Source organism: Phoxinus phoxinus (genome assembly GCF_949152265.1).
Source record: "Phoxinus phoxinus genome assembly, chromosome: 2".
Classification (NCBI taxonomy): Eukaryota; Metazoa; Chordata; class Actinopteri; order Cypriniformes; family Leuciscidae; genus Phoxinus; species Phoxinus phoxinus.
The window spans coordinates 33732186-33754622 of record NC_136877.1 but is presented as its reverse complement, the minus strand read 5'-3'; the positions used below and the strand labels follow the sequence as shown (position 1 = coordinate 33754622).

The following is a 22437-nucleotide window of genomic DNA, read 5'->3' as shown; positions in this document are numbered from 1 at the left end:
CATCACTGACTGTCCAGCATATTATATTTCAGACAACTATCTGTTCTGATGAGACAATACCTGATGCAAATAACAAAATACAACAAGCATAAAATTGTACTTTCACTTTACTTTACAATCTCTGACCACAGTTAACAGTATTGTAATATGGCTAATATTAATTCAATATTTGGTCCAGTGTTCGTTCTATATCTTTGGCTGGTGAATCTTGTTGTTCATGCATTTACCAACATTTTCCATTTCAGTTAATGTCATGTTAGTAATTTAGAATAGTGTTGGGGCAATTCAGTTTGGGCCACCTCTTAATTCCTTTCAATTTATGATTTCAAGCACTTCTCTACAATGGTGCTGCTCACATATGTGGGAGAGAGATTTCATAAAAACAGGAAGCATAACAAAACCTTTTGTGGCACTGTCCAGGTAACCCTTGACAAGAGAGACAAGCTCCTGGTTTTTGCTGAGTCGAGCATAGTGATAACTGTCGTGGCCGAAACCATCCACAGCAGTGACATCAGCCCCATGTTTCAACAAAACGTCCACAGCATCCTTACACGCATATTCACAGCCCAGAATCAACGCGGTTCTGAGTGAGCAAAGACACAAACACATCTTTAATAGGACTGACAATGAGACTTCAGATTAATTAGCCGCCATTAGTAAATAACTGGATGAATAACAAGATTACGTTAACAGTAAAACGCTTGCGCTACAAACCAATGCGTTTATGATTCCGATAATAAATAAAAATAATATGATAACAAACAGCAGCATGAAATAACTGGTAGCGGCTGACCCCAGAAGCCTTGCACATTCATTTAAAAAATGGCTGTACCAACTACTGCATTAAAACATTTACATTTATGCATTTGGAAGACGCTTTTATCCAAAATGTGACTTGCATTGCATTTCAAGGTACACATTTTTACATTCTTATCAGTTCTTGCTTTCCCTGGGAATTAAACCCTTGAACTTGGCGTTGCAAACGCCAACGTTCTACTGTTTAAACTACAGGAAAGCTAACTAACCCCAAAACTAAGTTAGATAAAGATAAAGAGAAGTCAGATAATTCAATATCTGAATAAAGCATGCATGGCAAGAAAAACAAGAAAGAGAAATGTGAATGTGATAATATTTACTTATTCTGTTTGTCTCTGACTGTGATGTCACTTCCTCGTTCTAACAGCAGGTGACAGATGTGTGGATGACACATTTGAGTGGCAAGTACTAATGGGGTCCGATCATCCTACAAACAATACAAATATAAAAGTGTACATTTGCATAAACTCAAACAGAAAAATCGAATCAGAGTGAATAAATACTTGAGGATAAAGTACACCTGAGGGGAAATAGATACAGAACATTGTCCAGGAAAGAATTATAAAAGACAATATACAAACATTATAAGTATATTAAATATCCCACACGCCACATATTAACTCACAAAGTCGCTGGCATTAACTGATGTCCCGCTGTCACAGAGCAGCTTCACGCTGGAGGAGCAGCCGGCCATAACTGGAAAGACAAACAATAATAATATTCCTAACCATTTCCCCCGAGCATCTGAATTGACCCTTTGCTAAGCCCTGCCCTCCTTAGTTACTGTTGCTACGCCTGACAAGCTTTCGCGCCTGGCACGTCTATTACAGTGTGTATGCACCGGTATCAGACATTCCCATGGAGATAATTAGTCATTTTTGGCGAACAGGTGAAATATCTGAGAGAGCAAGACAAAAGGGACTGCAGTATGCATTCGAGGGATATATCCACGACATAATATGCAACCGATTAGAGAATAATTTCATCAAAATTGAAGCTAAAGCCTATAGGTCCCAGCGCAAGCAACAGCCGCCTCATACGCTGACCATTCAAATGGGAAACACACAAATTGAGGAATAGCTATGTTCATGCACAGCAGGGTAAGTGAAATTTTAAAAGAATCTAATAATTATAAATCAAACAGCTTATCCATAAATCTTGTGGAATAACACTAACACCGGGAGAGCCGCGATCGGATTGGGGTAACGTAGCCTTAAAGTTACTCAGGGGTAGGCCGTCGATTAACAAAATGCTGAAATATATTTAAAAGTATGTCAGTGAGCCTCCGTCTTGCCTTTAATCGTCTTATTTTACGTTCAAATATATGCTTTATGAACAAAGAACCGTCATTATTTCCAAGCAATAGGCGTTTTTGTTAATCCTGTCGACATTTAGTTGTGAATGGGGCGTCCAACACTGCTTGATCCACGCCCAGCATTTCTCCCCTTGGCTTTTAGGTTTTGGAAAGGGAAAAAATTCCACTCCACTGTCTAAACTTTTAGGATACCGGGTATCAGATTTGCACAAACCATACGCACAACTCTTCGGCATGTTTCCCTCGCTCGAAAGCTTGCCAGACCCCCCGCGCCTAGTTACGGTTGCTAAGCCACAATTGGCCTGTGGTGGTTTTCGGACGTGGCTTAGTGAAGGGTCAGATTCAGTAGACTCATCTGACATCACACTCAGTACTCATCTGACATCACACTCAAAAATATTAATAAAAAAAAATAATTATGCATAAATAATCCAAACCCTCCATTGGGCAAGAGCTCTAAATCTTAAATGAAAGCCTTCTGAGGAAAGGAAAATAATTCCATGTACTAAAACTTATTGATCATGGCTGGTTCTGCCTCAAATAATCCCTTTCAAACGTTCATCCACTACCTCTTGCCTTCATCCTCTGATTCACTACTCACTGAAGGAGGCATTAAAAATGAGGAATGGAAACGCAAGGAAAGTGGAAGGAGTGGGAAACCCCCAAATCAGGTTGAATAGAGAGGACTGCAGAGTTCAATTCCAACAAAACCTCAATGTAACAAAGCTTTTTGCTTACCAGCATCATGCAAGGCTGTCCTTCCCTGCAGGTCCACATTTCCCACTGGGCAATTGTGCTGAAACACAAAACACTGGTCACACACTGTCAGGCCATTCAACACTTTATGGCTATTAAGCTTTAAAAAGGTCAGAGGAGGAGTCTAAACTTTCAAAAACATCCCTGATGACTGATTTCTTTTAAAAATATGAACGCAAAAACAAAGAATGGACCAGAAAGAACCGGGTGCGTGAGACTCTAGTTTGAATCATTTCAAAGATTCAAACTAAAGAAGTGAAACCAGGTCAAGCAAAGGAGACTGTTGCTAAGATACTGGCATCAGTGGCCTGTATCCCACCACTCTCTGTGCCCTCATTTCTAAAATCTTTTTTATTCTCCATATTGCACTCTCTGTCCTACTTTCTCAAGCCCGATACTTTCTGTACTGCTTTTTGCTACCTCGAACAAAACAACTCCTCTGACTTCAGTCACTATAAAAACCCCTTATACTCTAGCAACAGGCTCCAAAAAAACCAGTAGCAAGGTCACATGGTCCTGCTGGCTAACTGTGTCCTGGGTAACTCTATCTGAGGGGCTCTAGGAGCCAGGCTCAGATTGCACATGATGACGGCATTAGAAATATAGACTGCAGGTTACAATATGGGCAGCCTGTCAACACTGCAGACACCCGGAAAATACTCTCATCCAGCCACTCAATCTCGTCTGGATAAGCATTACGCAGTCAGAACACTGGCAGAGCATTATGGTGGATTACGCTTTACATTAGCTGGCAGCTAAATGTGCTGCACCGTGATTTCAAAAACAAGAGTTACACAAACTTTAATATACTAAGATTCATTTTTACATAAGTCTAGTCAGACTAATTTTGCTCCCTGTGGTACAAGTAATTAACACTAACAAATCACTGCGACAAAGAGGCTGTTGTTGGAGTCATCAACAAGCAAGTGATGGGAATCATTTCCTATCTTAATTATCTTGAGTTTTACCCTCTTGCAAAGCGTGTTTGTGGAATAATTGATTCAAATTTAACCGTATCTGTAAACCGCGCTCTGCCCAATTTGCCTTCAAACTGCATAATTGTCCCATAATCACAATGCCAGGCTCAGCATTATTCAATTGAGTTCAGGTCATCAGTTTATTAGTTTGTGAAATAAGCACTGACTTTGTTTATGAGCATGTGGGCTGCAGTAGGCTTGCCAATAGCAATAAAGGTTTGCAAACTTTTTGCTGCCTTTCCATTGACACACAGGTGACAATGAAGTAGGGCTGGGTATTATCCTAGGATACAATACATCAATTAGAATTTTAAAATTTAAAATTTAAAATTTGCACCCTATTGACTTCAATGGGGTCTAATTTTAAACCTGCTTTTATTTCTCTTATCATCCTTGATGTGTCATTACAAGTGCCCAGCCATGTTGAGTGATTCCTTCAGAGTGAACACGAGTGAATCTGACTGCATTAGATGTGAAAGATATGAATACAAATGATGTTATATCAGCCAGCGCACATACCTGTATTTAGTTCCTGTTTTCGGTCGAAGTCCAAAGTAGTCGATTGTCGAGTTCACGCGCGTGATCATAGTAACTAAACCTATGCGTGTGAACTCGACAATCGACTACTTTGGACTTCGACCGAAAAAAGCAACTAAATACAGGTATGTGCGCTGGCTGATATAAAATCATTTTTATTCATATCTTTCACATCTAATGCAGTCAGATTCACTCGTGTTGACTCTGAAGGAATCACTCAACATGGCTGGGCACTTGTAATGACACATCAAGGATGATAAGAGAAATAAAAGCAGGTTTAAAATTAGACCCCATTGAAGTCAATAGGGTGCAAATTTAAAAAAGAGGATAACACTGTGTAGGCAACACTGATTTTTGTCGTTGTTCTCTGTATTGACAGCACTCCAAATTTACTAAAAATTTAGCTCAATGTTAAAATTGACCGGAGTTCTCCTTTAAATTATATTAATATTTCTCAAATGCACCGATGTACCATGTTATGATTCAACATACTGCTATGTAACAATATCAGAAAGAGTCTTTCTCTTGTATTGTTTGCTTTACTTTTCAGCACTGCATCTCAAAAGGTACAGCTTTAACTACACTGAATGATATAGTTCAGAAATTGCTTGAATTTCGGGAAATGATACGAGTCATAGTATATCATGCAAATATATAATTATAAAAATTGCGACAATGTAGTGAGAAAAAGAACCGGGACACATTGATATATGTTTGTATTGGCAAAGCCCTACAATGGAGACTGCAAATAATCCTTTCTGAAGTTCATATCACAGTCCTCAGAAAACCTTACTTCAAAAATATGATTCAATATGTTTCCTCCACATCAAAAAGAGGATACAATAGAGCAGCTTTCAACTGTGTTGACTGTGAAAACAGCTTTACCTGGAGTAGTTTCTGCACGCACAATGACTGGGCATTTCGGGCTGCCAGGTGTAAGGCATTTTTTCCTACAGGAACAAAACAACAAATCAATAGGTGCCATTAGGTAATAAAAGCGTTTCAGATGAACCAATCTTAACTGCTTGTATAGACAAATGTCAACAGTGAGAGTTTTTATACAAAAACACACCACATTAATCCCATTTTACATAAAACAGTTCTTCTATATCAGTTGATAATGACATATTTATGGCTTGTTTGTCAATACATATCTTCACTCTCTAGTTCTCTCTCACAATTTACATACAAATAAAAAAAATATTAAAACAAATATTCACCAAAAACTGAAAATTCCCTCTCATGTGGTTCCAAACTAAAAAAACACAATTCATCTTCGAAACACAAATGAAGATATTTTTTCTTAAAAAAAAGAGATGTATGTGCCTCAATTGAAAGTCCATTCCGCTATTCCAGATAGTAAAATAAATCTATACAAATAAAAGATCAATACAAGTCTTCTAAATAAACACAATCACTTTATATACCATGAACAGATTTATTATAGACCTTTTTTCATGTATATAAACATTGATCAATGCACATGGGGCACATCAAATATGGCAAACGGAAGCTAAATTATATTTGCTTGACATGTGAGAACCTCATTGGTTCTTGTAGAACCTCCTTTCAGCAAAAGCCATTTCAAAACATTTGAATATCTGATAAAAGTGGAATGCATTAGGCATTAGAAATTTGAATACTTTAATGAACACAAGACTCATTGGTAACTAAAAGCTTCTAGCAGCCGCAAAACATTAAGTAACTCAAAAATAATTATCTAATCTTTCAGATAAATTTCTGTGGATATTCAGGGTCCAAAATGAACTTTAAGAAAATGTACTAGTGATATATATTCCTTACTGGTCATGCATTTTGCATTTGTTTCCAATATAATAAATATAAAATTAAATAATAATATAAAAGTATTGGCCTTTAAAATATGGGGTAGTGTGTTGCTCCCAAATCCTGTCATATAAAGAATTGTTGTGCTTCTATATGGACCTGGATGCTTGTTAATTTGGTAATAAAGACTTTAGTATTACAGCATTTATACAAAAAAATAAATATTGATTATATTTTCAGTTTTCATTTCAATATATTTGTGTATTATTGCAGTTGTTACCAAGGCAGCATTTCTAATTTTAGTTTAAGTTTTTGAAATGTAACTTTTTCATTTAATATTTTATGTACAAATTTCAGATTACCGTAATAGTTTCAGGTTTAGTTAACAATAACACTACTGTTTTGAGTTCTGCTGGGGTCACATTCCCCTTTTCACATTCTCTCTTCCTGTACTTTTTTGTTGAGAGAACAAATCTCATCTGCATATTTAAGCTTCAGTTTACCAAATTGAACAAAAAAGTGTTCTATGCAAGTGTGATGATCAATGTTTAAGTGTGAATAAAAGCTTAAAACTATTACTATCTCCTCACTAACTTTCTTACCTAACGTCAAAGTTTTGATGGAACAGACTATAAATGAAGGGACAAAAATCTTAATTTTTTTTATTAAAAATATCTTCAGTTGTGTTTTGAAGATGAATGAAACATTTTTGGGTGAACTATCCCTTTAAGGAAATTTGCACTCTTACACAAAATGACTGATATGTTTTGGCATTGTGTGTGTTCTAAACCAACTCATGAGCTAGGTGAGCACACTCATCTAGAGCAACATCCTCACCTGTGGCATCCTTGGCTGTGATATCCACACCATGATTGAGAATGAGATTCAGGCAGTCGAGATGTCCTCTGGAGGCAGCAAGATGGAACCTGGAGAAAAAGAGAGAGAGAAAAACTGAAAATGCTGAAAATTGATGCCTGCTCTTACACCCGTCATCAGCATTATAGAGGAGGAAAGGACTACCATCAGAAGAGAATCTCTCTTCCTTAAATGCATCTGCACGCAAAACCCTTCACTTTACATAAGCATACTTCTTATGCATATAAATCTCATATTAACATACTTCCATTATTGTAATGCTGGCCATAGCTTAAAGTGTATGTCTATAACTGATTTAGATGCAAAATGATGTTTTTATTTAACTGATTCACATTCATGTAAGATTCAGAATGGATCAAAATCAGCACTTTGAGCTCAGTTTAAAGAGGTGAGAATGTCCTCTGAGACATGTAAAGATAGATGTGCAGATGTTCACCTGTGTTTGAAAAGTGTCATTTAAGACCATGTTGATGGTGAAAAGTCAAACATGTAGACAGGGCCCTGACCTGAAGCTCGACGTGTAAACTTGTGGATAACTCCCCACACAGTCCCAAACAACCACCCATGGAGACATGGATGGGTGGCAATTGACTTATTAGAATTGAGGACATAAAAGATGTCTTGTGTGTTTTTAACACCGTTTCAGCAATGGGGGGACTCACATGCCTAGTGCAAATCACTTTTAGAAACTTTATTTTTATTAAAATTCATACATTAGGTATTATAGCTTTTTTTGTAAGCCATCAAAACAACATTTGCCCAACTACTATAAACTTACATTAACTTTTTTACATTTAGATTCAATTTGAAAGAATCAAAAGCACAATTTCCAGGCAAAAGGGTGCCATAGCTCATTGCTCTTGCACGGCCCTGCAAATATGATTTCATAGCTAAAAACGACTCAATGCAATAACGTTAGGTATATGGAAAGAAGGTGGCCGTTATTATGGTAAGTGACCCTTGGCGATTAGAAGAGACTGAAGGGCTCAGATGGTCACGAAGACCCAGACATGTCATTCTAGCTTGGCTCCAACTCCTTGGCTGACTCGCATATCTGCGGCTCCAAGATACATTATGTATTTTTAGAGGTGCCAGAGAGGTGGGGTGGGGGACAGTTTGAATTCAAAACAAGACTTTTGCATGCTGCACCAGTCGGTCACCAGAATCTCTGCAGTTCAGCAAAAGACATTTCAAAACATCGGAATATCTGATCAATGTGGAATGCATTAGGAATGTGAATGCTTTAATGAACAAGACTCATTGGTAACTAAAAGCCTCTAGCAGCAGCAGAACATAACTCCAAAAAAAAAAGTAACTCTGATCTTCCAGAGAAATTTCTGTGGATATTCAGGGTCCAAAATGAACTTAAAGAAAATGTACTAGTGATTATATATATATATATTCCTTACTTCTCATGCGTTTTGAATTCGTTTTTCAATATAATATTACAAATAATAATAATAATAATAATATAAAAGTTTGGCCTTTAAGATATGGGATAGTGTGTTACTAAAGGTAAGGTAACAAATAAAGAACTGTTGTACTTCTAGGGACCTGGAGGCCTGTTATTTTAGTATTATGTATAGACCGTACTATTACAGCATTTATAAAAAAAATTACTGAAATTTATATTTCCAGTTTTCATTTAAATTATTTCTGTATTATTTATTGCAGGTAGTTTCTAATTTCCATTTAATATTTTGTGTACAAATTTCAATTCCCGAAAATGAAATGTTTAATAGGTTTAGTTAACAATAACACCACTGTTTTGAGTCAGGACTCAGGGCCACGTCCCAGACCTATTTCCCTTCCCCCTCTTTTCCTGTACTTTAATTTTACTTTTCAGCTGTCATATACAGTATGTTAAAAGGCACATTTTCAACAAACAACAAAAAAGAAAATCCCTTTTGCCAAAAGGAATTATTTCATTGTTTGTCTATTTTCTATTGTAATCTTTGACAAACTAGAAGATGTGTGAGCTGTAATAGACTGACACTTCACTAACATCAGCGAGGGGCAGATTACCATTTTTGCGATTTGATTTAAACCATATATTATGTTTCAGTTCCTAACAAAGTTGCCGGTCAACTTATTTAGTCATCAAAATCAATTGTGCTCTCATTTGGCACTTGTCAAGTTATAATTACAGATCTTGGATAAATCTATTTTCAAAAGTGGGTGTGTTAAAGAAACAAAAAGTCATGGTCACAGCAGGAAGGCTTAGTCTATGTTTCCTGTGAACTATCCATTAGCAAGCTCTGTCAACCAGGTGTATTTCATGCCATACTCTTATTTATACATAAACACACAGATAAATCTGCTCATTTCCATCTGCCCACAAGGCAAAAATGCTATACTAATGCAGGTTACCAATTTACCCACCCGAACTACTGGATTACACCCTACAAGCCCTGTGGTCTGCCCTCCCTGTGAGCTATTCTGACTGGTGAGGAAAATAACAGGCTGGAGATGCAGTCTGCATGTGGGGTCCTGCTATATATGAACAGAGGATTTCCACAAATCCAAAGTCATGTGACCTGTGTATTCCACTACTAGACTATACACAAAAAGGCTGCATACGCTCATGTTCAGGTCATTTGGCAGCCATTAGGGCGCACAGACATCCACAAGCATGTTTCATATAACAGGCTGGTGTTTATTAATTGAGCTCTGTTACACTAAGGCCGACTCGACGACTGTGACGGCGGCGAATGCACTTGATTTAGTCCTGAGAAATTCTAGCACCTTATTACAAGTCAAGCTCATCTCCACCCAACCGAGCAAGAAGAATCTAACACTATGACAAAAATACCCAAAGGGGAATCTTATGGACTAAATGAGGGAATGAAACAAAGCTGTGGTTAAATCAAGCTGAAATGAGTCCATCTATGCCCTACATATACCATGTCAAAGCAGTAAAAACATCAGGGATGGACGGGAGGCCAGCTTGGCTTTCTAAAACAGGAAAAGACGCAATTGATCTTATAGTGTTGAAGTCTACCGTGTGGTCATTTAATAATGTGGAACATCAATCAGGGATACAGAATAAGAGGGTTCAATGAATCACCTCTAACTTAAAATACTTTTCTTGCATTCATCCCAAAATAAAGAGGTATCATCTAAAGCTCTCTGGACTGGGAGCTTTCCGAAGATTACATAAGCAGTTAACATGCCAGTTTAGGAAGGAAAAAAAACTCCTAGCTCCTAAATTTAGTCAGTGTACACAAGCATAGATTTACTCACTGAAGACCCACTTCCAGCCCAGGAGGCCTAGGCTGTTATGCGCCTGGTCAAGCTTCTGACCACATGTTTTCCAATCTTAACTTAAACCCTTGGTCAGGCACAAAAAGCCTCAGCCCAGATTGGACAAAAACATAGGCCTATCAATTTCTGTAAAAACCAAAGCATTTCAAGTTGTTCACAATCATATGCCCTCAAGCACACCTCTACAACCAATATTGAAGAAAATGCCATTTTTTTTCAAAATGATCTTATATGTACTAATCCTGCAGTTTCTGTACTGTACGTGACAGGCAGGGATGTGCAAAACGACACATTTTCAAAGCAGACTAATTGGTATGCTGCATAGTCGATTAATCTGTCTTAAGGATGCCCTGTGCAATTAGGCTGGTTTTGGGTTAATCCCACCAAGAGAGGCCACGTTTCTTAGGGACGTGTTCTTATGTTAACCAGTAAGACAGCACGCAAAGAAGTGGATCAGAATACAGGGTTCTGGAAAAAGGTTTTGAAATGTATGACTGTTTAACTTAACATGCTTTCCTAAACGCACATACAACAAATCTAGATAAACTAGTTGACCTTAACAATAGCCTAGTCAGTTGCTGGATGACTAGTTGAGAATTGTGTCCCATCCCTAGTGACAGGAACTTACGCAGAGCGGCCCTCTACATCGAGTTTGGTAGGGATGATGCCCTTCTTGCCAAGCACTGCTGCAACCTTGTCCACCTCCCTCCTCTCCACTGCCTTCATCAGCCTGTCATCATATTTATTCCAGTCTGTGTTCTAAAGGATAGAGAGAAAGAGAGAGAGAGATCAGCACATTCATAACATCAGCATATATACAAAGACAGCAGTGTCATGTTCAATAAAACTGCAGAGGTGACACCTATTGTTCAGGAGTCCTCTAATGATCAGGGTGGTGATCGCTAGTGTAATTAGCTGAATGAAGGAATGTGAACAACTCCTGTACACCACATATTCAAAAGCACAACAAGAAATAAAATGCTTAAAGGAAATGAAAAGGCTTTATATCTTTGCAAAATAAAAAGGGATGACAGAATTAGTCAACCATGAACTGAAAAAATGCGTTTACTATTTACTAAATGGAGCAAGACCCCCATAGGCCTGATTTTATTTTCACAATGTAATGGTTATAAAGTACAGAAAGATTACTCCGATAATCTTACATGCATACTTTCGATAAAGTACCATTTCGAGGAGTATGGTCCACATGAATATATGATATATACTGAAATCTGCATCTGATGGAAATGTTTTATTTGATGTTGAATGTCAATAAACACCTGGGGAATTTAAGAACTGGTATATCAAAACAACATCGGAGGAAATAAATACGTTGTCTTAATACACATTTCACAAATAATAATGCGAGGAAAAAAAAGAAAAGAAAAAGTAAAACTATTGCATCAACAAAAAATTATTTTAAGCCTGGCATGATCACACAAGTTGACATGTGGTTCAAAAGACCTCTAAGCTCCAAAGATCTCAAGCAACAATTCACTTTCCAAAGAATGCTGCAGCATTCCTGGATTCCTTGAATTTATGGAGATAGCTATAAGTCATTCTCTAACACAGACAAAACAAGCACGCACACACACAGACACAATCAAATAACAGCCTCTCTCCCTCCAGCCTTTGCATAGAAGACGAAAAGAACAGAGCACAGCAAAGTTTGAGGGAAAATCACTACTAAGAATCTCTTGATACCTACAAAGTACATGGAGGTGCATTTGAGCCATCGACTCATCTTGGTGGTCCTTTTGCAGTGGTCTGGAGAAGTAAAGAAATAAGAAAAAGTTCTATTGCCTGTCCGACAAAATGAACACTCAGCCAGCGAGTGTTTGTGTGTGGTCTTTAGATGAATCCCCCTCTCCAGCAGGCAGCCAGCGCCTCGCAGGGGGACCAGAAACCTCGGCAGAGTCCTCGAACTTCTCTCCAGCCCACAGCCTCACCCCGAGACTTCATCACGGCATGAGAAACGATGCAAACACACAGAGAGAGAGAGCCGCTGTAGCGCAGGGACCAGCCCCGGGACAGCAGCTCCTCCTTTCGGGGTTGAGTCTATCTCTTCCCGTCTGTGTTAGACCGTCCTCCTGTCTGCACAGGCTCTATCTTCTAAAGCTAGGCTGCTTTCAGTTCCCTGCTCCTCTCCTTCTGACTCGATCTTCTTTGCTCCCCTATGCCAAATGGCAAGGTTGTTCAACCTCTGGCGGTAAATATGTGAGCTCTTCCAGGTCTAAAATATCCCTGTAAACAGCACGCAGACAAGCCGTTACCTCTTTATTTTTGACCCTCGGACCTTCCTCCAATGACTGATTGAGGTAGAACTGCTAATAATAAACCATCCTAGCATATCTAGTCCATGAGTAACCGTTACAGTGACACCGTGAGCAACAAGGCCAGCCAAACGAGAGAGGAACCTCAGTGTTGCCGGCACATACTGCATCCCCCTCCGCAGCCATGGCCACACATAAAGCCACAACCATTAATCTCTGGGAGATTAAAGTCTCAGGTCCAGACCAGGTCATCATCTGGCGGTCTGACGAGACGCTTCCAGCCTTTCGCCGGGAGGGGTCTGAGTTGACGGATGAAGCAAACAGTAGCAGGATTAGGTGTTGGCTTTTTACAATCAACTGTCTGGCATAGGGAGCCTGGAAGCCTGTTTACTATCGCCCCCTGCCATCTCTGTATCTGCAAGACAAACACTACACAAAAGATTTTTTACCAAAGGCAAGATGTCAGCTTTTAATTGGGTAGATGAGAGATTTGAAAGCCATTCAAAAGGCAGCAGGGACGTGTTAAATTTTCACACCAGCGCCAGTGAGGGAGTTCAGTTACTCCTTAAAATGCCCCACTACCCCCACCGATACAGCAGCATACATATGAGAATACCCACACATATAGCATGTCATAAGGGGGTGCTGGGTTGGGTATCGACTCTCAAAACCTGCTTGGTCCCATAGAAACAATGAAACTGAAATGGATGCATACAGGGTCTAGTCCCTTAAATAAGCACAATAGAGAGTGTGGGGATGTGTAAGAGAGTGGACTATTTCGGTTTTGTTTTGTCTTTAGAAGAGGACACTGGGTGAATAGACTATAAACATCTCGCAACTGTAATTCAGTGCCAAAAAAAAAAATCTTAAAACAGCAAGACCATAAAAAATATACATTACATGTATGTTTGGTTGGACACAATTGACTGAATATTATATTAATAAATATTTATCGTTTAAAGCTTGAAATGAAGTAACTAAATTTAGTTTTTTAACAAAGAGATTACTTTGCGAAACTTTGAGGAAGTTTACAAAGTACCGGTAGTGACAGAAAAGTCAAAAGAAAAAAGAGGCCAACATACATAAATTCTGTAGAGCTGTTATCTATTCTAGGCAAATGATGGCAAAAATAAAGTTGAACTAATAAAAACAACCATCTGTCATAGTTTAACCATCACAACATTATTCTCATACTTCCATTTGTGTCATTTCAATAGTTGAAAACTGGTGTGTACGCACTATTATACATAAGACACATCCATAAACATTACTAATTCCAGTAATGAAAAACAACACCACTGTAATGTCAAAAATAATTATAAATGTAATGCCATAATAATAATAATAATAAAAACCTTGCCTTCTGCTGTAGCTCTCCAAATCAAATATGGCATCTTCTTTCAAATTACCTCATGATAACTTGCAGCAATAGCTTGACTTGGTCTATTATCAGTTGTGGTGGTTTTCATCGTAACATAAAAGACCACTAGATTGCGCGATTGAAGAAACAGAATTGAGTATTGCAGGGGGCAGTGTAAAAATATAAATTTTTACTAAACAAAATAGTAAACAATTAATCTACTGCAAACTACAACTACCAAAACAACGCGTCAACACCAGACAAAAGCAAATAGAAACAAATTATAATCAGTGATGCTTTCTACACTGGATGCGGTGCGGCACAACGACACATTCCTTGTGTATAGACACAGTGATTTTATAGAAAAGATAATATGATGAGGCATATCTCGCCCTCAGATTCAACATTACAATGAAGGGTAATGAAGAGAGACCAGGCCAGTCTGTTGTGGGTCTCAAAATATTAGCTTCTGACAGAATGAAGCCAAGCAAATTAAGACGCCACTTAGAGACTTCACATCACAAACGCAATGACGAGCCCGTTGAAGTTGATTTGTTGTAGTACTGTATTATTTACGATGTTTCAAATAAATCCTGTAGGATTGGGTGATTAAAACTAGTTTTATTTTTGGAATTAAATATTTCTTTAAAGGATACATCAAGAACTTGACAACCTTAGCATTCTCACTGTAATCATTACACCTGCAAAGATCAGTGCACTCATTTTCTGTTCCAGAAAAAAAAAAGAAAAAAAAACATGACATCCCCTATTTGTATGCATTTACTCAAGAGGAGTCTTAACCTCTGGGCACAGTAAACAGATAGTGTGTGTGTGTGTGATGCATGAACAAAATCCATTTGCATACAAGGGACAGGTGCAAGCAGGTTGGTTTTTTATAAAGTTGAGCAATAGGGTGTGTCACATTTATGGTGTTGATTTAACATGCACCTGTGAAATCTACACAAACACACACACTTTATGGTGTGTTTTCAATGTGAACACGTTAATAAGACCAACAGGGAATGAAGCGATAAGCTCTCTGGTTGGACAATGTATCTAGGTTGAATCTTGGCTGCCGGGCAGTCTGGATGACTCTATGTGTTATAACTCATGTCAACACCTTGTAAAAATGAAACCATATCCCTCATCCCAAATCACACCCACAAAGTCTTGCCTGGCAACAGCAAACGTACATGGCCATAAATCAAGACACACAGAAGAAAGCTATAGATATTTGTGTCCAGAATCAGATATACTAAGATAACACAGAGAGAGAATAAGAGACTGAACATAACCAAGCAGTTACTATGGGTGTGACCGAGTCATCAAGTATGTATGATTTTTAATTTCTTTTAAAGAGTAACGTGTCAGTGCTTTAACTACTACCTGCACTAGCCCAGGGCCATATGTTGACAACTATGAATTATTAATGGCATAAGCTGAAATCTGCACAACAGCTCACTCAACAAGCTCATCTTCTCTGCTGCTCCCCCATAAGGACACCTGCAGCTATGACATTTACATCTGTTTTTGTCATTTTCCCATAATTCTTACACAGAAAATCTCTCAACCCATCAGACATGTGACATGCCATCCAAACATCAACAGGTCTGATTTAGTGCTGCACTGACCACAGATGGATGAGTTGCTGTTGAATCAGCCCCCCTGGAGCGGAGCAGAGAGCGGTCACGCTGGATTTAGAAAGTTCTGGAGGCAGACGTAACCCTCTCATGTGACTGTAGAGGGTGGGATTGCTGAAGGTGGGAAAAGAGAGGGAGAAAACGGGATTCTTGGATTTCACCCCATCACTAACTCCACATCAAAAACATTGCACAGCTGGATATCGCAACCCTTAAGCAGAGCATACTGATGGAATATACTTTTTTTTTTTATGCAACCAATATAAAATTATGCAAGAGAAAAAAAACATCTTAGGTCACATTTCCAATGCGATCCAGAGCTTTAGTGCCGAGCATGGGGAAATGGTTTAACGTTTTAATGGATACAATTACCCACATCAGTGTTGTTGTTGTTAACAAACTATTAAAATCATTAATTTATTGTATCTTATATAAATATAACACTTGCCCACAATATGCTGACACTATGCTAAGACCCAGTGTCTGTTGTTGAGTACTGGGATAAACAGACACTTTAATTAGGGCCTCTATCCTCCCAAAAGGCATCTTGATGATCTCAGCAAAGTCTGTCGGTATGCTAAAGAAAGGCTGTTTACCGTTGTGTTTACATCTACAGTACAGCTAAACGCAGACAGCTACTGGCTGAGAACAGTCTCGGGGCCACTGACGTGCCCGTTATTATGACTGACAAGGCATACTGCTGCCATGGCAACACCGAACATGGTTAATGGAGTTAGGGTGTATCGGTTTCTCACACATTATCTAATCTTCGGTAGTAAGTAACTATAGGCTAGTCGGCTCTGACCCCACCAGTTAACGTCAGTTATCTCCTATGGTGTTATTAGAGTCAGCGAAAAAATGCTACACTAGGGAGTAGAGAAGCCAGAAATACAGGACCGTAAGGTAATGATACCATGGTCATAACATTTCTTGGTTAAAATGGCTGGTTGGCAAGGTATTAATTTAAACACTATTCATTTATGTCTAAAGTGAATGTAAACCAGAATACAAGAATAAATAAATACTATAATAGATAAATACATAAAAATACAATATAGAAATAAATAGAAATGTATAAATAAATACAAAAACGAATAGCCTATAAAATACATAGGGGTCAAAACATCAGAACAGTGCAACACAGAGACACACTTGGGTCTCGTCCAGCTGTTTGATCACAATGTTCTGATTTGACCTTTGACCCAGTGCCCAGACCACTTCCCTGCTATTTTCCTCCACTTCCGACAGCTGAGTAAAGTGCAAGATCAGATTTCTGCTGACCTGTACAGTGTCATTCTCAGGTTTCATCCTTCTGCAGAGCAGACCCCCCACTGCATAATTCTCAACACATCCTAAACCATCATGGGACAATCTAGCGATAATTCAGCGACACTAATAAACAACTTAATACATTTAAGTGTTACCTCAGTCTCTTATAAATATTCTCTTATAAAGTCCTTGACCATCTGTCAAAAAGCTTCTCAATTAAAACTAAAAGAGAGTCATGTCTGAGAGCAGAGTGCTCATTATTCTGCAGACACTTGAGAGAATATCAACAGATAAGAGAGGAATGAAAAAATAACATCTTGTCGGCATGCCAGTGCCTGTATTTGGGTAATGTGCGAGCATTTGCCAACAGTTCAAAAAAAATATGTCAGAGGGCAAGATACTTTCATTAATTAAAAGCAAATATATTCTCACTGCTTTCTAATATGCTGATTTGGAGCTCAATGTTGTGCTGCTATGTGGAAAGTGGAAACTGATTTTTTTTTTCAGGATTCTTTGATGAATAGAAAGATCAGATGAACAGCATTTATTTTGAAAAAAATATTTTGTGTAACATTATAAATGTCTTCACTGTCACTTTTGGTCAATGTAAAGGGGTCATGAACTGAGAAATCAAATTTTCCTTGATATTTTGACAAGTAAGAGGTCATTGTACTATCAAAAACATCCTTTAAGTTTCAGAACTCAAAACTCAACTGAAATCAACTTGTTTAAATTTTGTCAAATTATGACGTACATAATAGTGTGACGGAAGACTTCTACATCATTGTGGCTTTGGCCCCGCCAACTGGCGTGTTACTGAGATGAGAAGAGGAGAAGAGAGATACAGGTAGAGGTATGCGATATCACGATTTTTGATCGTGGATGATAAAAATTTCTCCACGATCCTCTTTTGAAGAAATAACGTAGTATCGTGAAATAGTGCATTCTATCAGTTGCAGTTCTGGCGCCTCAGTCTCAACATACTCTACAATGCGACGTAGGCTACTTCACATCACATGTTAACGCAGAGGTAGAGCTACACACACGACACGGGACACTGCAATTCACAAAAGTTAATTATTTGCATGTTCTTTGAAGCCTTACTGATTAACCGTTTAATTCGCGTGCTGATGCAATGTTCTAATATGCGCTTTTCTGAGCGCACACACCCGAAACGCACAGGCACTAAAAGCCTGTCAAACAGTGTCTGGTTACTGGACCAAGTAATCTTTAGAGTCTTATTGAGCTAATACTGTCAAATACACACAAGGTTTACATGATAAACACACAGTTGTTTATATCTTAAATGAAAGCAAACATTTGAGAGAAAACCGTGTGTGTGTCGTGTTTTTATTAGATGCGTTCCGGTCTTAAAGTGACAGTAGCCTAGTAGTAAACATGCTGCCATTTGTTCTTAGGCCCCATCCAGAATACTGCGTTTTCGTTTAGAAACGGAGACCTTTTGCTACGTTTGCACCTCCCGTCCAGACTAAAACGGCAAAACCGAAGACCTAAAATGGAGAAGTTTAGAAATGCTGTCGACCCCGTTTTGCGTTTTAATAACAATAATATATTTATTTTGTATAGCGCCTTTAAAAGTAGCTTTCTCAAAGCGCTTTACAGACAAGCATAACAGCAATTGAATAAACACAATGTAGATACAAGAAAAAATAAACAAAATCAAGTTCAGGTAAAAGCAATCCTAAAATAAAGTGTTTTAAGAAGAGATTTAAAAGTCGCAGTGTATTTGCTTCCCTGATGTCGGCCGGGAGAGAATTCCAGAGCTTAGGAGCATAGACAGAAAATGCTCGGTCACCCCACGTATGAAGCCGTGTCTTCGGAACAACCAAAAGACCACTCTGAGAGGAGTGCAGATTGCGACGTGGTGTGTAGGGGATTAATAAGTTAGTCAAATACTGAGGTGCCAGATTGTGCAGAGATTTATAGGCCAGCAAAAGGATTTTAGAATCAATACGGTACCTAACAGGTAGCCAGTGCAGGGACTCCAAGACCGGGGTTATATGGTCCCTGGCCCTGACCCCAGATAGTACTCTAGCAGCTGAATTTTGAAGATATTGCAATTTATCCAATGATGATTTAGATACCCCAGCTAGAAGATCATTGCAGTAGTCAATGCGCGAAAAGACAAAAGAGTTGATCAACTTCTCAGCTACCGAAAAGGACAACATAGGACGTAGCCGGGCTATACTTCTGAGGTGATAAAATGAGGTCTTAACTGTATTCTGGACAAAAGGCTCAAATGACAGTGTGGCGTCAAATATGACAGCCAGATTTTTTTATTTGGTCTTAAACTCCAGTGCAACACCATCAACAGACAGAGTAGGAGACCCAACCTTTCGCAGTTGATGTGGAGATCCAAGGAGCATAACTTCTGTTTTTGAGCCGTTTAAAGACAGAAAATTATTGGACATCCAAATCTTTATCTCAGCAATACAGTTAGAAAGATGCCCAACGTTCACTTGCTGACCCGGTCTAGTATGTATATAAATCTGTGTATCATCAGCATAAAAGTGATAGTTAAGGTTGAGAGATTGTAGTAATTGACCAAGTGGATAGATGTACATACTAAAGAGTTTTGAATCTCCGGAGGGTGTTTTAGTGAAGACGGTCAAAACGGAGGACTTTAGAAACGATGACGCAGAGGCTCACGCTCGGCTCTATGATTGGGTGTCATCAGTCATGGAGTATCCTTCCCTGATTCGTCAGCCACCCATCACATGACCCGTCCCCGGAAGAAAACATACAAAAATAGCCTGGAGTACGTAACGTTAGTGACTGCAACATGGATAACGAATTACAAGCGTTACTGACTTTGATGTCTTTGCTAGCAGCTGTTGTGCAAGTAAATTATGCATTTTACAATGCTATAACTGCCTACATGCGCCTGTTTACACCGGCACGCACATGCCCAGTGTTGGTAAATGGTCACGTGATCCGCGTTTTCAGTCGTTTCAATGTGGATGGAGATCAAGATCAATTTTAATACGCAGCTAAAACGCTGGTGTGGACGGAGATCGTATTCGTTTAATTCTCCGTTTCTAAACTAAAACGCAGTAGTGTGGATGAGGCCTTAAAGGGATAGTTCACCCAAAATATTAAAATTATGTCATTATTTACTCTCTAATGTAGTTACAAACCTGAATTAATATTCTTTCTTGTGCTGAACAAAAAAAAGGATATTTTGAAGAACGTGGCTCTCCAAACAGTTGCTGGTCCCCATTGACTTCCATAGTAGGAATAATGGAAGTCAGTTGGGACTAGCAACCGTTTGGTTACACACATTTTTCAAAATAACTTTTATTTTCAACAGAAGAAAAAAACCTTATTCGAGTTTAAAACAACGAGAGATCAAATTATGACCATTTTTGGGGGAACTATTCCTATCCCTTTAATTTTAGTAAAACAACAAAACAAGAGGAGAAAAATCACTCACTGCTCTTGACTGAGAGCTTTAATAAGATTCAATGTATAGGCTAATTTATACAGGGAAGTGTATGTAGTACTTTATTTTTAAATGTGTTCATTTAATTTCTTTCTTGAATGCAACTGCTCAATATACCAACTGTAGCAGAAAAAAATAAGGCACTGTTTATTTCATTTGTATATTATGTTGTGTATATGTAATGTGTATCTATCTGTCATTTTAAAAAAATAAGAACAAAGATTATTTTCTCCACTTTGGCCATTATTTTATATTGTGTTACCTTGTAAGGCTTTGTTTTTAAAATAGGGACATTAGTTTGGCTGTAATGCTCAGTCAATTGCAAAATAATAAAATCAACATGAAAAAGAATCGTGATTTTTCTGAAAAAAAATCGTGGTATGATATTTTTTCCATTTCACCAACCCCTAGATACAGGATCACCTAATGCTAGGAAAGTGGTTATTTATTTTCAACTACGTGAATGTCTCAGAGCATTATTTTCGCAGTTTCGGCGCAGGCTTTGCAAACCCTTTTACAGTAAGATCTAGATCCCACAGTAATGCCACAACATGCAAGTAAACTTATCAGAAATCGCTGATCACAGATCAGGCATTATAATTTATATGTAATGATTCATGTACAGTCAGACGTTCTGTCTCAAAATCGTTTATGCGTCAGTAAATCAAGCCTGTGGCTAAACAGTCAACTTCACATTGTTTCTCTAGCATGAAAATAATCTGTTATTAAAATTGTGATTAAATTATATAGAAAGCGATCAAAGACCTTCCCTTTATAATTCTGGACTCGCACCAAAACTCCTGTTACAATCAATGGCACGGTCTACACTCTTATTTACATGTTTGCACTGTTAGTTGTGATGAACGCATATGTAAGAGTGCAGAAATCAAGTTGTAATGACGAGATCACTGCATTAATGCGCTCAAAGGACATGTCTGTCATCGGCTCATCGTTGCAACCTTTCATATAGAAGTAGATCTATCGACAGAAGTAGCTCTATATATAATGCTATAATTATCAACACTTTTCACCATTAGTTAATCTCAACAGCTGTAGTAAAAACTGAGAGTGTATATGTAATACTCATTTCATTTGCAAAGGTGTTAGCCGATCACAGCAGTGGGCTTTTACATTAAAGTCTCAAAGCAGACACACCCCTTCAAACAGAGCGTTCAAATCAGAGGGCTAAAATCAGGGTAGGAAAAATGCCTTTTATTTTGAAATTATGACAATTTGTGATGTAAAAAATCTTACAAACATTATAAGTGCACCTCAGGAAACATAAAATAAAATAAAATGCAGTTCATGTGTCTTTAATGTGTCCTTCATGAATATTAGTATGTACATTTTTCTTTAAAAAAAAAAAAAAAAAAAAAAAAAAAGTCCTACACTTTTAAATCATACTGTATGACACAAATGCAGTGGGTGAATGCACTCGGAATGAGTGAAATGCCAAGACAAAAATTTCAATCAGACTGAATCGGATGCCTTGTACGTCATTCTATCAGGAGGGGCAGAAAGAGACTGTGGGTGGCACAGCATATCTAAGTGGATGCTAGACAGGGGAGTCATGACTTCTGAGTTCATCCTCTGTTGGGTTGGCGCCAGTCCGTCCAACATCTCTATCAAAGCCGAGGCATCTTATTCCACCAGAGCAGAGTCCTTTCAGCACTCTGATGAATGAGGATGAATTCCAGACTAGAAAACTCCCACTCTCTCACACAGTCACCCCTCTTTCAATTGTTATTTCAAACTAAATTAAATACGGTCCCTTCTCATGTCAAGGGGCCAAAATAAACAGCCTCCGCACTCACATTTATTTAAAAGTTCAAGTTTTATGGAGCTTTGGAGTGAGCCTCTCTTAAATGTGCAAGCTGTCTAAACCTAAACCATGAAAAAGATGTCCTAGAAACGTGAGCTTGTGGTGCTCTGATATTTCCACAGATTTGTTTATGCACTTGCTTATCTTGAAAAAAAATTCATAGAAATTATGAAAAAAGCTGGATAAAAGTGACTATCAAAACTCATGCGTTTGATTAAATATCTATAAGATCGGCGAAAAAAGGTGAAAATGAAAGATTAAATATCTATAAGATCAGAGAAAAA

The 22437-nt window shown here is 38.2% G+C and overlaps 1 protein-coding gene across 3 annotated transcripts in view; it reads right to left on the bottom strand.

Moving 5' to 3' along the window:
• The window catches only part of uacab (uveal autoantigen with coiled-coil domains and ankyrin repeats b), a 52612-nt gene that overhangs the window by 12002 nt on the left and 18173 nt on the right, over positions 1-22437 (bottom strand). For 2 of the 3 annotated variants that reach the window (XM_079605268.1, XM_079605269.1), the window contains 7 exons: positions 10955-11085; positions 7024-7112; positions 5287-5351; positions 2870-2927; positions 1442-1512; positions 1137-1243; positions 402-583 (listed from right to left, as the gene is read on the bottom strand). In XM_079605268.1, the coding sequence (XP_079461394.1) occupies positions 402-583; positions 1137-1243; positions 1442-1512; positions 2870-2927; positions 5287-5351; positions 7024-7112; positions 10955-11085 (703 nt within the window). Of the gene's footprint in view, positions 1-401; positions 584-1136; positions 1244-1441; positions 1513-2869; positions 2928-5286; positions 5352-7023; positions 7113-10954; positions 11086-12034; positions 12772-22437 lie in introns of those variants that run through there. The other variant, XM_079605270.1, reaches the window with a different exon arrangement.